Consider the following 15160-nt stretch of genomic DNA (forward strand, 5'->3'; position numbering starts at 1 on the left):
GGGAAGAGAGGGAAGGAAGGGAAGAGGAAAGGAAGGAAAGTGGGAAAGAAGAAGGTGAAAGAAAAAGGATATAAGTTGAAGAATTTCTAAAAGCTGGCAAATCCAGTTAGGTTACTGAGAAAAATATATTCTTTTGTAATTTAAAGCAGTATTACATAAGGAAGGGTGGACTTCCTGAGGCCCCACTAACCTCACAAATATATGACATAAGCTCCATGTTAACACTAGTTAAAAAAAAAAATAGTACAAACAAAAAGACATAAAAGTGTTATTACAAATTGTTAAATGAAAATATTCCAAAAACTACCATTTTCTATGATAGCACTCCTATTCTGATATAATTTTATTAGACTATCACTGATAAATTTATTTAGTATGAGTTTACCACACAAATACAATGACTTCTACACTTACCTGGTGTATTGTTTAAATGGTGGCAGAAATTGTGGAAGATTAATAATATGAAGCACATGGACATATGCTCCTGAAAAAATGAAGCTTGCAGTGCAAAAAGACAACTGCAACTTTTAGGAAGAACTGTAAGTCTCCCAAATGTCCACTCATGCAAGCATGCTCAAACATTAAATGAATGAGAAATGAAATATCTTGTTAGAATTAGGTCAAAAGTTCCAATTTGCTTAGTGACAAGGTTGTAAATATGTGTTAGCTGCACAAGTCATCTAAGAAAATTTAGAAATTAAATATTGTACCTGAGGGTTCACAGGTCCCCTCAGTTTGTACACTCGCCTGCCTCTCTAGTCATCCAAGGACCACAAGGAAGATGCAAATCCTGCTCTGAGAAAGCCACATACTAATGAGCTACAGTTGGCAGCAGTTAAGAAAGCTGCATCATCACACAGAAACACAGTATCCTGGGAATGCCTGATAGCTGGCAGAAGTGCAGAGATCTGATATTCCAAACTATCATTTCAGTCTCATTGTAGAGACAACGAGGACAAAGAGTGGCCTAAGCAAAACATGTGAAGCATTAATAATGTTATAACTAAGAACTCAGTTACTATATCAAATAACAAACACCATCCCAGTCGAGCCTTGGAGAAGGCCTTTACTTTGGTATGGTTTTTCTTTTGTCAGGACCCTTACTCCTTTTGTCCCCCTTCTTTCCTGCTCAATCTTCTAAGCTTTCCCATCACCTTTCAAGTTCATTCCTTCTGGGTTACACAGCAATTTTAAGTGGGGGAGGGAGGAGGAGAAGGGAATGCAGTCAGCTTAGATGTATTCCTCTAACTGTTTTTACAGACTAACGCCCTCATAGTTCATCTCTTGGTCTCCACTGCTATATCATATCCAAAGGCAAGAAAATGTTACAAATCCTCATCTCCTGACTCTTGGGCTCAACAAGTAAATGTAGTAACTCGACAAACTAAAACCACAATATAAAACATTAAAATCTGAGTACAGAAAGACCTAAGAAGGTGTTTTGTTTTGTTTTTAATCATATACTGAAGTAAAGTCTTTTTCAAAAAAAAAAAAAAAAGAAAGAAAAGAAATTCATATATTAAAGAATCAGAAAGGGCGGGCCAAAGAAACACAGGTGGAAAGAAGCCAACTCTCAATTATCCATGCTAATGGAGAGAGGAAGGAAAGGGAGAGGTCCAACAGGTTAAAGAAATCCACATACTATCCAAAAATTGTTTTAGAAAATACTAGCAAATTCTTGCACCAATTATTTTTCAGGCCAACTAAAAAGTAGTGAAATGAGTTATAAGAATTTTCACCTCCTCTCCCTTCCCACCCTCTGACTAGAAATTTTCCCAAGCAGCAAAAATGGCTAAAGGTCGGGCAGTATTAGGAAGGTGAGGAGGGAAAAGAAGGAGAAGCGAGGGGCATGGTTAATTCATAAATGGAGTATGTGCCCCTGAATAATTGAGAGCGTCAATTTGGAAATATATACAAGAAAAAGCCTGAAATAATAATAACCTATTTGCATACCTGTAACTTGGTCTTTCACCCAAATATAAGGATAAATTCATTCTTAAAAGGGGAAAAAAGGAAAAGGAGACTAAATAAATGTTATCCTTTAAGAATGACACTGATGCATCAACTTATAACTCATTGCCCCACAATACCATCTGAATACTTCTAATGTATTCATTTTCTACTTTATTATCTAGCAGATTCCTATCACCAGTTCCTAAAATTAGAATTGAGACCCAGTTTAAAGCATTCCAATTCAAAAGTCTGAAGCAAATTCAAAAAGGAACACACTAAATTTGAGTGTTTTAACTATGTTAGCCTGACAAGTAAACACTAGTTTCTATTCTCTATATGGAATTTCTAAATTTCTACAATGCATACCTACCACGGAAGAAATTTCAGACTTACAGAACAAACAGCAAAACATTCAACCTACACTGTTAAAGAGGTGAGTACCCCATTGTATGTGTTAAGCAAAATGAGGGACAGTGAAGTACAAGAAGCCAACAGAGCTGTGTAATCAATTCAAATTCTGCCAAATGCCTTAGGCCATCACATTATGGTAACACAGTGAGTTCTTTTTCCTTAAGTTTTACATATTAAAACATAAAAACTAAAACAAACGAATTATACTTTCACATCTTATGAAATGTTTCATCACTGAAAGGACTACTTCTGATCCTTCTGTTCTTCGGGAGGCACTATCTCTCTGTAACTAATGGTTGATTCTGCTCTCAGTCCTCTGCCACCCTCTACCCAACCTGTCAGTTATGACGATCTGGAAACAATTTGATAAGAAAACTTTATAATTTTATTGTGTTTTCTTTTTAAAGTACATTAAGTTATATTTGTATCTCTTAAAAGAACATATATTTTATATTTTTTCTGAATCTCAAAATAGCTGAAATAATTAGAGCCATAAAAATTGTAATGCCTATTTATAAGGCAATATACATATCAGATACCATTACAAGAAACCTCTAAGCACCTTTCAATTTAAGGAGGCATGCTACTTGGTATTGAGCTGTGCTTCCAATGGTCTTTGGTTATACAGAAATTACCTTGTAATAGGATTTGACCTAAGTACTTTAAGCTTCCCTAACAAAATGCAAAACAAAAAGTAACCAATGGAGTAAACAGTATTCACTATAGGCAGGGTCTCTTGAGTATAGAGTTATTATTAAGATAATAGACTCAGGGACCTGCCATACAAAAGGAAGACTGTCTCAAAACTACTTTATACTACATCATTTAAAAAAATCAGGGGTGGTAGACTAATGGCTTACTTATGTGCAATTGTTGTTAACCGTTCATCGTTTACTGCTCTCCGAACTTCAGCACGGTGGCGTTCTGTTGAGATGCTATGAAAAAAAATAGCCATTATAGAACTCTGCCAAGCAGGCAGCTCTTCTCTATACTTTTATTAATGTTTAAGTCAACATCTTTTGGAGGCTGAAGATAACTTTCCTAATGTGTATCTTCACATGTTTCAAAGTCACAGGAAAGGTTTCATACTGATTCTGTGTAACTGAGGATTATCTATCCGGAAATCTCAGGAACACAAATCAGCCTGGAATGCAGATTTTTCCCATCTGTGGAATAGCAGGCCATGGTAAGACTAGCAGTACTTCCTGTTAACTAGACATGGAAACAGGTGCTCAAGGACCTCCTTATCTCATGACTGCTGCCAGGAGGACTGGGCACTTAGAAGAAAATCTTCTAAGGTCTTTCTAAGGCTTAAGAGTCTAATAATTTTATGTTCAATGAATATAATAAAAGCAGTAAGAGTGGCAAGATAACAAGTTTCTTGTGAGTACATGCAATGAAACGTGACTCAACTTCAGTTAGGTGACTTCTACATTATGCTACCCATGGTAAGAATGTGTATATATATATATATATATATATTAAACACTGATAAATGGAACAATTTTTAGAGACTACATCCCTTATATTCATAAATACTCAATAAGGTGAATACCACTCTTGTATTCTTTAGCACTTAACACTAAATTTATAGCGTGGATCACAACACTTAAGGACTAAAAGCAGAATTTATGAGGAAACAAAAAAAAAAAACATGACTGAGAATCTGCTTACATTCCCATATTAATGTTAATTAAACAATAAGAGACTCTTCCACATTCTCACTTCTAAAAATAGAACAAAATAAATTTAAATGTAGAAAATAAATGAGTTAAAGCAGAACATTTTCTGAGAAAGCATAAGACAAAGCACCAAGGAATCCCTTTCATTAGAGTTGTCTGATGGATTCAAGTGCCACTCTAGCTCAGGTAAAGGAATTAACTAGATTTAGGCAATGACTATAAAACTAACACCCACTTACATGGTGAGCCATCTTGCTTACATCCCTTTTTTACCTTCAATAAAAAAATGCCACTCTATATCGTGAAATTCAATTATACCAGCTCTTCTCTCTTTCACCTCTGTCAAAGGACTTCCCACTCCAGGTGCCCAAAAATACCTGCCCTAAACCCTTGTGGATTATATATACAACAAAGACTACATTTCCCCATTTCCTATAGCAGAAAGCACACAACTGGAACATGGCCTCTCAGCATCCAACAAACTGAACACCTCTGATCTTCAATTTGAGGATGAAAAGAAATAAAACCCCATAAAATGAGATTTTTATTCACATCACCAAAACTTTCGTGACAAATTACCTAAGGACTTTTGATAGTTCTCCAAGAAGATCTTTTTTTTCCTTGGTGAGATCTCCCTGTGCACGAAGTGCACTGATAACTCCAGCATATGCCTCCAATTCTAGAAAAAGAAAAGTTTTTTTTTTTTTTTAATCAAGGTAAGCCTTCAATTCTGAATAATGTGACTATACAATATTAAACTTCTGGGAAAGAAATCCAAATCAACCAAATGCAAATTTTCAAATTCCTTTCAAAAATGTTATTGAATAAAAAGATTTCAGAGTTGTTTTATCATTTATATTGCTTTGTTATACAATGTCTCACACCAGTCAAGGGTATAAAATGCTTAGGAAAGAAAATCTCTAACATATTATTAAATAACAGGTAACCTAGCCAGGTATGGTGGCTACACCTTTAATCTAAGAGCTTTACATTTATAAAAACTACCATCTAAGAAATTAAAACATAAAAAGCTACCATCAAAATGACTAATTAGTCTGGGCACTGTAGTACATGCCTATGTACTTCCTCACAAGGCTGAGGAAGAAAGATGGAGAATTCAAGGACAGCATAGGATACATAGCAAAACACTAATTCAGAGAAGTATAGGCAGGAGAGGTGACTCGTGCTTGGGCTTGATGCATCAGCTCATGAGTTTACTCCCCAATATCCACTTTAAAAAAGAAAAGGAAATGAAAAGCAGATGTGGTAGTACATAAATATCATCCTAGTGTTGACGGAGGCAGAGAGACAAAAGGATCCTCCAAACGTGCTGGCCATTAAGCCAGCCTAGCCTACTGAACAAGTTCTAGGTGAAACACCCCACCTTAAAAAAAAATTAATTAAAAATATATATATTGCTGGGCATCGGTGGCTCACACCTTTAATCCCAGCACTTGGGAGGCAGAGGCACGTCAATCTCTGAGTTCGAGGCCAGCCTGGTCTACAGAATGAGTTCCAGGTCAAGCTCCAAAGCAATACAGAGAAGCCCTGTCTCAAAAAACCAAAAAACAAACAAACAAAAAATTTTAAAAGCATACATTAAGTGGATGATTCCTGAGGAACAACATTTGAGGTTATTGTATTTTCCACCTGCATGTGCAGAAATACACAAATACACACATGCACTTGTGCACACAAAGATACAAATGTAAGTCAGACACATGCCTGTAATCCCAGTACTCGAAAGTGAAGCAGAAAGATTGTAAGTTTTGGGCTATCTTAGGCTAAACTAGACCCTGCCACAAAAAATAAAGTAAAACAAACAAACAGAACAAAAAAGCCAAAATATACATATAAATCAAAAGTCCTCAAGCCCTCCCCCAGCAAAATATGCAGGCCTCTCACTACCACCCAGTATAGTCTTTGTGTCGTCTCCTCCCATACCAATTCTAGATTCTGTGCTACTTTTGACCGACAGTGCATCAGCAAATAGAATGTAAATATTTGCTGAGTACTTGTACTTGTGGCCTTGCTCTCTAGGAATCGTAACATCAATAAGCTGTGAAGAAACTTAGAAAGAAAGGCCACAAAGAGAGAGAGGCTTAGCCACCTCAGCTATACTCTAGTCCCCTGCTAAGCTTCTGGCTGAATGAAATTACAGGAGAGATCAGACAACACCAACAACAAAGAGGACAGAACAAAGTAATAAAACATTGGATTGGATTTTTTAGCCATTTACACTATGAAACAGACACCAAAGCAAACCAGAATGTTAGACACAAATGTTCAAATTAGAATATCTTCATGTTCACTTTGTTACAAATATTTGCTATCTGCCCAACAGAAACACAGTAAATTCGGTTAACTAACGATAGACATTAAGTCTGCAGACTCAAAACTAACCAAGAAGTAAACAGTAGTCTCAGGTCTCATTCTGTTGATAGTATTCACAATTCTGTCAAAAGGAGGCCTTATGGGCTAAAGAGATGGCTGGCTCAACAGTTAAAAGAGCACTTGTTACTCTTCCAGAAGACATGGGTTCAAATACCACACAGTGGCTCAAAATCATCTATAACACCAGTTCCCTAGAATCCACCTCTTCTGGCTTCCCCAGTCAACATGTATACACATGGTGAACAAACATACACACAGGCAAAATATCTATACATATAAAATAAAAATAATCTTTTTTTTAAAAGAAGCTTTATATAGAGGGATGGGCTCAGTAAATGAAGCAGAAATGTGTAGTTCAACTGAAATACCCTGAGTGTGAGCATCTTGCATAACAAGTATGTACTACATACTATACAGACACCACATGCAGTGTCTTTCAAAAGACAAAGCTCTGCTGCTCCAAAGGCGAAAAGTAATATTAAGTTCCAAGAAATATATTTCAACTCTGACTAGAGGTGGAAGAGATTACAAAAAAGGCACTAGGAATAGCCAGCTGAAAATTCATTATACTAAATTTTTATGCCCCATTAAAATATTTATGGAGCCTGGCAGTTGATGGTGTACACCTTTAATCCTAGTATTTGGGAGAAGGAGGCAGGCAGATCTCTAGACAGCAAATTCCAAAACAGCTAGGGCTGTTACAGAAACCCTGTCTCAAAAAACAAAAATCAATCAATCAATCAATAATTAAATAAATAAATAAATAAAAATAAAATTATGGGATATTCTATTCAACAAATCAATGTTAAGTCTAATACATACACACTTAAGAGAGTTAACTCTGGCCCTCAAGTATTTAACTGCAAAATACAGACGGGTGGAAAAATGTCATCAGGCAATCACAATAGTTTGGAAACACAAGTTTTCATCAGGGAGAGAACTATGTGTGTGTGGGGGGAGGGGGATGAACTACTATAAAAGGAATAGAGAGCAAAAGAACTAAAAATACTTCACATTACTTCAGTAACTTCCAGTAACAATAACTACTTTTAAGTTTTACATTAAAGGAAGTAAAATTGTCTATAGTTGACCAGTAATTAATTCAAACAAAATTACTAAAAGAATATTATAAGACAGTATACCAAGGAAGATATTTAAATAAATTTAGGTATAAAGTCCCTACCCTCAAGATGATTAAAATCAAAGTCTAAAAATGGTATGTGTGTGTTAGATAGATGATTGATAAACAGACATATAAACAGTTATGAAGGTTTTATTTCACACATGCAAGAGAACACAAAAAAGGGAAACAAGTAATCTGTGGTTAGACTAAGCAAATCCTTTAATCCCAACTTAAAAAGAGTTATCTGATAGAACTCAGTAACTGATTGTAAAAATGACAAAAAAAAAAAAATGAGTAATATTTTAGATTTTGCAAAATGTTTAAGACAGTAAAAATTCCATAAAAAGAAACAGATCAGACTGACAAGGTGGCTTGAGAAAAAAGACAAAAACACTATTTCCATTTCAGGTTTTATTGTTTGTTTTTGAGACAGTCTTGTATGTGTAGCTCAGACTAGCTTTAAATTCTGGTCCTTTTGCCTCCACCTTCTTAGTGCTGGGATTACAGGCATGTGCTGCCATGCCTTATTTAAAAATGCACTATTTCAAAGAAAACATAATTAACTGAATATGACAACAGTGGCAAGATGTCTCAGCAGGTAAAGGAACTTGCTAACAAGTCTGATGACCAGAGTTCAATCCCCAGGACTCACATAGTGGAAAGAAAAAACCTGATTCCTGAAAGCTGCAGCTTGACCTCTACACTTATTCCACAACATGTATGCAAGATCTTGCCTGCATGCACACACACAAATTTAAAATGTAGTATTCTTTTTCCTTTTTAGAAAGAGTCTTACCATGTAGATCTGGCTGACCTGAAACTCACTATATAGACTAAGCTGGCCTTGAACTCAGAAAACCACCTGCCTCTGCCTCTTTGAATGCTAGGACTAAAGACAGATGCCACACCTGGCTAAAATGTAATAAAATCTTTTAATATGACAACATTTCTGACATTTCAAGTTTCATTTGAAACTAAACTAGAAAGTCATATACAAAATTAGGAGGTGGCAATATCCAGCACACAAAACTGTGGCTCTGAAAACATTACCTCTCCTACACAATTCCCAGCATCCCTGTAAGTAGTCCAGTCACAATTAGAACCTTTACTTACTTCCAAGCTTCCTTCCTATTTGTAGACAAGCATGCTTATTATGGGCATCCTGAGATTCTGAGTTATCTTAAACTTTGTTTAGTTTCTGGTACTATTCTATTTTAGGGTTAATTCCAGTGACAAAAAAAATATAATGAAGCTGGGCAGTGGTACATACCTCTAATCTTAGCACTTGAGAGGCAGATCTCTGAGTTTAAGGCCAGCCTGGACTACAGTGAGAGTAGTAGGACAACCAGAGCTATATAGTGAGACCTTGTCTCAAAAAACAAAAACAAAAAAAAAAAAAAAAGTATAATGAAATAATAAATACATGTGAATGCCTCAGAAACAAAAGATATGGCACACTACTTTTATAAAACCCTGCACCAGGTCCATTTAAACCAATCAGCCACTAAGTGTTCTTTAGTCATAAAGCCCCCAAGTCAGTTAAGTTACAACTCAAGAGTTATAAAAATAAGGCAAATGAGAGGTAGTCAAAAAGTAGCAAGAGTTTACCTGCTACTGGTGCCATGAGTCTGTCATAAACTGTCTAACCCAACTTCTTTTTTTTCTAATGAGTATTTTGCTTGTATGTCCATATGTCTATGCACTATGTGTGTACCCGATATCAAAGTGAGTATGGATCCCCAAAAATGGAGTTACAGATAATTATGAGCTGCCATGTGGGTACTGGGAACTGAACTCTCTATAAGCCAGTGCTCCCAACTGCTGAGTTATCTCTCCAGTACTGTCCCCTCTGCCCACCCCCAATTTCTTGATAATTAAAATGTTTGGCATTCTACCTTGAAACAATTTATGGTTGTTTCTAAAAGGACAAAGTTTTAAGCTAACAATACTTTTTAAAAATGTGTGTGTGTGTGTGTGTGTGTGTGTGTATGAGAGAGAGAGAGAGAGAGAATACCATGTTAGAACAGGTACCCAGAGAGAGAGAGAGAGAGAGAGAGAATACCATGTTAGAACAGGTACCCAAAGAGTCCAGAAGAGGGCATGAGATCCTTGGAGCTGGAGTTACAAGTAGTTGAGAACAGCCTGACATAACCCAAGACTGTAGAACTCTCTCCAGCCCTTAAGCTAACAGTAACCTGGGGGAGGGGGGGAGTCTTTTGTCAAATTGCTGTCAAGGTCCACCTTTCTAAGTGTCCCTGGAACCAGCAGGGCCATGAACGATGGCTGCTTTCTTTAGCACAGAAGTAGCCCCCAGCAGCATCTCCCACACCGTCTACCTAAAACTATAGACACATTCATTCTAGTTATTTTTTACTTTTACTTTTTTTTATGCTGAATTTTTTACTGCACCCTAAATCTATTTCTTCAGTTTCCTCTGGGATATCACTTTTTTTCTGTGCAATCTCCTCTTTTAGCTTAAGAAAAATCTGAACCTCGTCAATGATGATCAATCTGATGTGGCAAGGAGAGCACCAAAAACAGGTCAATCTGACCCTAAGTTGTGTAAGTCCACTAGCGCACCGTGGGTAATTTGTTCACTGTATATACTCAGTAACTGAGAATTTACATGTAAATCCAAGAGTTAAGCATTACTCTCTGCATTTTAAATGATATGCAGAAAACAAAAGAAAGCAATCTCCTTGACCAGACCCATTCTTAGGCCTGGGGATACATATTGGCCCCATCATGGTAACAACACAATGGTACATGTTGTTTTTTATAAAGTGGCATCTTCCTGGTACCTGGTAGCTTTCCAGATCATGTATAACCTTGATGGTATTGGCAGTTTCATCATGGGTGATCATTCTTGAACACCAAAACTTTAACCTCTTGATGTACCTAATTTTACAGAGTTGTATCATCAAGCCATTTTCATATATCACCTCAAATCATTTATGGGAAAAATTAAGGGTAAATTTAAAGGTTACTAATTTTTATTTAAATGAAAACCCTTGATTCAAGGCTCTCAAAACAGAAACCTCAGTCCAGTTTACTGTCCTTATGATCTGTTCATCTAGCACTTTTTTTAACTTTGAAAGAGATGGAATTCAATTTTATAGCCAACAGCAAGTTACAATGATGCATGCGTACAGCCAAGTACCTTCAACACTGATAAAAGTTTGCATGTAAGTTTAAAATACTGCCCCTGCAACAGAACCCCCTTCAAACTGTTAAAACAATGTTAAATAGTTTGAAATCCTCAAGGGGGTTAGAAATAAAAGTGAAGACATTATTAGCAGTAGATCTACAGTAGCTACAGTTTTATCTGATCTACATATAGAATTCACAGCAAAGATTTCCTTTGAAGGAAACAGCATTTTTCACAGATTTCCATTTTAAATCAAAGATTCAAATGATTAGAGTTACTCTTTTTTTCCTCAATATTCCAAAGAATGACATGTAGCTAACACTATTTTTCATGCATGGGGAAAAAGCTAGTTCACTACATATGCCTTAACATTAAGGCTTACTTCACTCCCTAAATGCTTGTTGACAAGGGCAGCTATCAATGGAAAAAAGAGAAACATTAAATAATCAACTTTAAGCATAAAGTGTGTTTTACCAATTATAGTAATTAATTGGGAAATGGGCAGCTTGCATTAACTTAGAATCCAGAAAAGGCATGATTTACACATACACATCTATTAAAGTTAGTAGTATACTAACATGAGACCAAAAAAAGAAAAAAATTGCCCAGAGTAGTGTCTCTCAACCCCATGATCCTTTCACACGGGTTGCCTAAGACCACTGGAAAATACAGAATCGTATTCATATTACAATTCATAATAGTAGTAAAATTACAGTTATTAAGTCCCAACAATAATAATTTTACAGTTGGGGGGGGTCACCACAACATGGGAACTGTTTTAAAGAATGACAACATTAGGAAGGTTGAGAACCACTAGCCTAGAGTCAAATAATGACGGACTACATAACTTACTGTGAGCACTGCCTTAGGTTTAAACGTCATATGTAAAAAGGGAGACCAAAACAAAAGATCTATTTTGGGGCTTGAGTATTTTGTGAGAAGCTGACTTTAAGAACACACAACTGACAGGCGGATCTCTGAGAGTTCAAGACCAGCCTGGTCTACAGAATGAGTTCCAGAACACAATCCAAAGCTAGAGAGAAACCCTGTATAGGAAAAAAAAAAAGGACACACAACTTGGGGGTGGGGAGGGGTTGCTAGAAAGATGGCTCAATGGTTAAGAGGACTGACTGCTCTTCCAGAGGACCTGGGTTCAATTCCCAGCACCCACACAGCTGCTAACAACTCCAAGATCTGATACCCTCACACAAACATACATGCAGGCAATACCCCAATGCAAATAAAATAAAAATAAATTAAAAAAACAAAAAACAGCAAGGCAGTGGTAATGCCTGGTCTACAGAGTGAGTTCCAGGACAGGCTCTAAGGCTATACAGAGAAATTCTGTCTCAAACAAAACAAAAAACAACAACAGCCAGGCTTCCTATTTACCCATTTAGCATGGCTCCTTGTATCATAATTCCTGTATCCCACTTGCAAATTTTTCTAGGCCTTGGGAAAAGTGAGAAAGATGAGGACTAACAGCCATGACACACACCCAGGAAAAAAGAAAATAAAAAAGGTTACAGAAAAATATAAAACAACAAAAATAAAACCATTGGCCAGGCGGTGGTAGCCCACACCTTTAGTCCTAGCACTCGGGAGGCAGAGACAGGCAGATCTCTGTGAGTTCGAGACCAGCCTGGTCTACAAGAGCTAGTTCCAGAACAGCCTCCAAAACCAGAGAAATCCTGTCTCAAAAACCAAATAAATAAATAAATAAATAAATAAATAAAACCATTAGGTAGGCATAGGTGGAACATAGCTCTGGTACCAGAACTTGGGAATCTGAGGAAGGAGAATCGCCATGATTTTGAAGACAGTGAGACCCTGCTCAGAACAAAAACAAAATACATACCCAATTTTCGAAGAATTCGTTTGCATTCATCCCTGCTGAGATCCAAAAGGGTTGGCCACACAACAGGCATTGCTGCTTCTGTTTGGTAGCCCCAAAGAGCTTGTCCTCCCTATCAGAAGAAAAACAATTCAAAGTATATGCAATAGGTCACTATTACCAAAGTATATGCAATAGGTCACTCGCTTGAAGATCCATCCACAGGCTACGAAGTAAAACTGTAAAGATACATCATAACCATCTTTCATCACCACACTTTCCAGCTTCTGACAAATGAATCAAACCACCATTTGAAAGTACATTGATCCAGCTCATATTAACAGTGGAAAGAGCACAAGTTTTAGAGTCAAACACTTGATTCCACTTCCAGCTTTTAAGAGTAATAGTGTTTCATTCTGGTGAAGTGACCTGTCTGAACCCACTTTGTACAGATTTGTGGGGGAAAAAAGTAATCCCACTCAGTTTGTTGTGATAAGTATTAAAAAACAGAGCATGTCAAGTTCTTTCATTAGTGGCTGGCATATAACTTGCCAAATAGATTCTACCGCCTGTGCAACCTTGGACAAGTGACTTGACCTCTGCCAGTTTCCTTAACAATAGGTTATGATTTAAAATAAGCAAGGGTAGAGCATGTTATTGGGTAAACGGAACTTAATAAATAACTTTTCCTTCAAGTTTTGGCAGTAAAATAGCCATGAATCCACCAATTATCAAAATTTTAGATGCCCGGGATTTCACACTGAGAATTCTCTGGTCTGCAGAGCAAAAAGACACAGAACCGGTAATTCACACACTACCGGCTGAGCACACAGCAGACCTTCCTTAAATGTCTGTTAAACTGATAAAAGGATAGTTAGGAGGAGAATAGAATGAATAAATGAATGAGCCAGCTTAAGAGTCAAAGACTAAACCGATATAACTCTTCTATTGCGTTCCAGGCTCTGGACTGCTAACTCCAACTCTTGGCCTCAAGTGGAGCCTCCTTCCCCCTACTTCCCATCGTCCTCTGAGCTCAGAACCAACCCTGAGCAAACCGAACTGGACTGCGCGCCGCAGCTGGCAGGATGACATAAAGAAAGGGGGTGGAGAGGAGGAAGGGGCAGAGCCAAAGGAATCCGCTCGCTCCCCAAGCTAGTCCCCGCCTCTCGATAGGATCTCGGAGGCGGCGGGCGACCGCCCGAATCAGGCACCACGTCACGGCATCCCAAAGCATCCCCTCTAGCGAAGCCCACAGCGGAGGCGCACAGCAAAGGGAAGCCGAGCGGTAGCAGCCGGAGCGCGCTTCGGGGACCTGGACCGCAACGACTCGGTGCCCCGCTCAAGTGTCAGCAGGCAGCCCGCCCCGCCCCCTCTCCAAACACGCACTCCTCACAGCACCACAACAAGAGCAGCCCGCCCGGCTCCTCGCCTGCGCGGCTCAGCACTGGTCCCAATGTCAAGCCCGCGCCCCCGCGGCCAGCAGCCGGTCTCGGGAACCCTGGCCAGCGTCCGCGCCTCGCGCTCTCCTCAGTGGAGAGGACAACGGAGAAAAAGCAGGGACGCGGACAGCCAGCCAGACGCCCCGGATCACCCTGGGGTTCCTAAACCTCGACCTCCGGTGTCCCATCACCAAGCGTGCCGGAGTCCCCCTCGGTCCACTTGAGGGAGCCCCGCGATCCCGTTAGGAAACAACGGAGGATGGGACTGACCGCCCCAAGCCGGGCTCCCTATGGCTGGCCGGCGCCCCCATGCCCTGGATAACCTGCCAGCTCTTCCCGGGACCCTGCCTGAGAGACACCCACCTGCCCGGCCTTTCGGGGCTCATCTAAAAGGCTCCTCCGCCAAGACTAGGGGACACCAGGAATTAGGTTTGTTTGCGGTGCCTCAGAAGGGGCAAGATGGCGACAGATACCAGAGCGCAGGCGCAAGCGCGCGCGGCTCATCGGGAGGTGTAGTTCGCCTTTCCCGCCTTTTGAGAAACGAACACTCAAAAGCCTCCATTCGTTCTGCCCTTTTTCCACTGCGTTTTGAAAGGAATGGACGGGCGTCGCGTGACCTGCTGGGAGTTGTAGTCCGAGCTCTAACGATGTCCTCTTTCTCTCTGCTTGCCGGTCGCGTGCGCAAGGAAGTCTGGGAGTGTAGTTCCTTTTGGCTTCTACAAGACCCTCCAGTCTCTGGCTTCGCGCGCCTATCCTCCCGGCCGTTCCCAGCCAATCGGCTGCTCTTTCAGCTAAACGTGTGGCGTCACACGTACCGGTAAAAATGGCGTCGGTAATTGGAGCTGAGCTCCGAACTTTACTCTAACCAGGTTAAGGATAAAAAGAACGCAGCTTGGTCCCTGATGAAGGGTTGAGGATTAAGATCTGGTTCCTCAAACTCTTGGGAGCAATCACCCGCGCCCTTCAGCCACCCAGACGACAACTCAAGAGAGGTTATTCACCCTACGAAAACGGAGAGAGGATCTCACAATGGCCCGCACCCCCTTTCTCGGTGTTAAAAGTTGCAAGTCGAGAAAGGGAATCCGAACGTTCTCGCCTAGGGGTTATACCGAAATAGGAAAGATAATGATATCTCGTGCTATGTCTGTCAAAGGGAAGAAGGGATTTACTTGTGGC

General features: G+C 39.3%; 1 protein-coding gene across 17 annotated transcripts in view; it reads right to left on the minus strand.

Moving 5' to 3' along the window:
- Emsy (EMSY transcriptional repressor, BRCA2 interacting) overlaps nt 1–14494 on the minus strand; it is a 71844-nt gene extending 57350 nt beyond the window's left edge. For 11 of the 17 annotated variants that reach the window (XM_051192301.1, XM_051192299.1, XM_051192292.1 and 8 more), the window contains exons 1-5: nt 14348–14494; nt 12570–12678; nt 4626–4725; nt 3225–3299; nt 1954–1995 (exon numbers count right to left, since the gene is read on the minus strand). In XM_051192301.1, the coding sequence (XP_051048258.1) occupies nt 1954–1995; nt 3225–3299; nt 4626–4725; nt 12570–12639 (287 nt within the window). In that variant the 5' untranslated portion in view covers nt 12640–12678; nt 14348–14494. The remainder of the gene's footprint in view (nt 1–1953; nt 1996–3224; nt 3300–4625; nt 4726–12569; nt 12679–14347) is intronic. The other 6 variants (XM_051192308.1, XM_051192303.1, XM_051192296.1 and 3 more) reach the window with 2 other exon arrangements.
- Nucleotides 14495–15160: the final 666 nt, after the last annotated feature.

This window comes from Phodopus roborovskii, unplaced genomic scaffold (genome assembly GCF_943737965.1).
Source record: "Phodopus roborovskii unplaced genomic scaffold, PHOROB, whole genome shotgun sequence".
Classification (NCBI taxonomy): domain Eukaryota; kingdom Metazoa; phylum Chordata; class Mammalia; order Rodentia; family Cricetidae; genus Phodopus; species Phodopus roborovskii.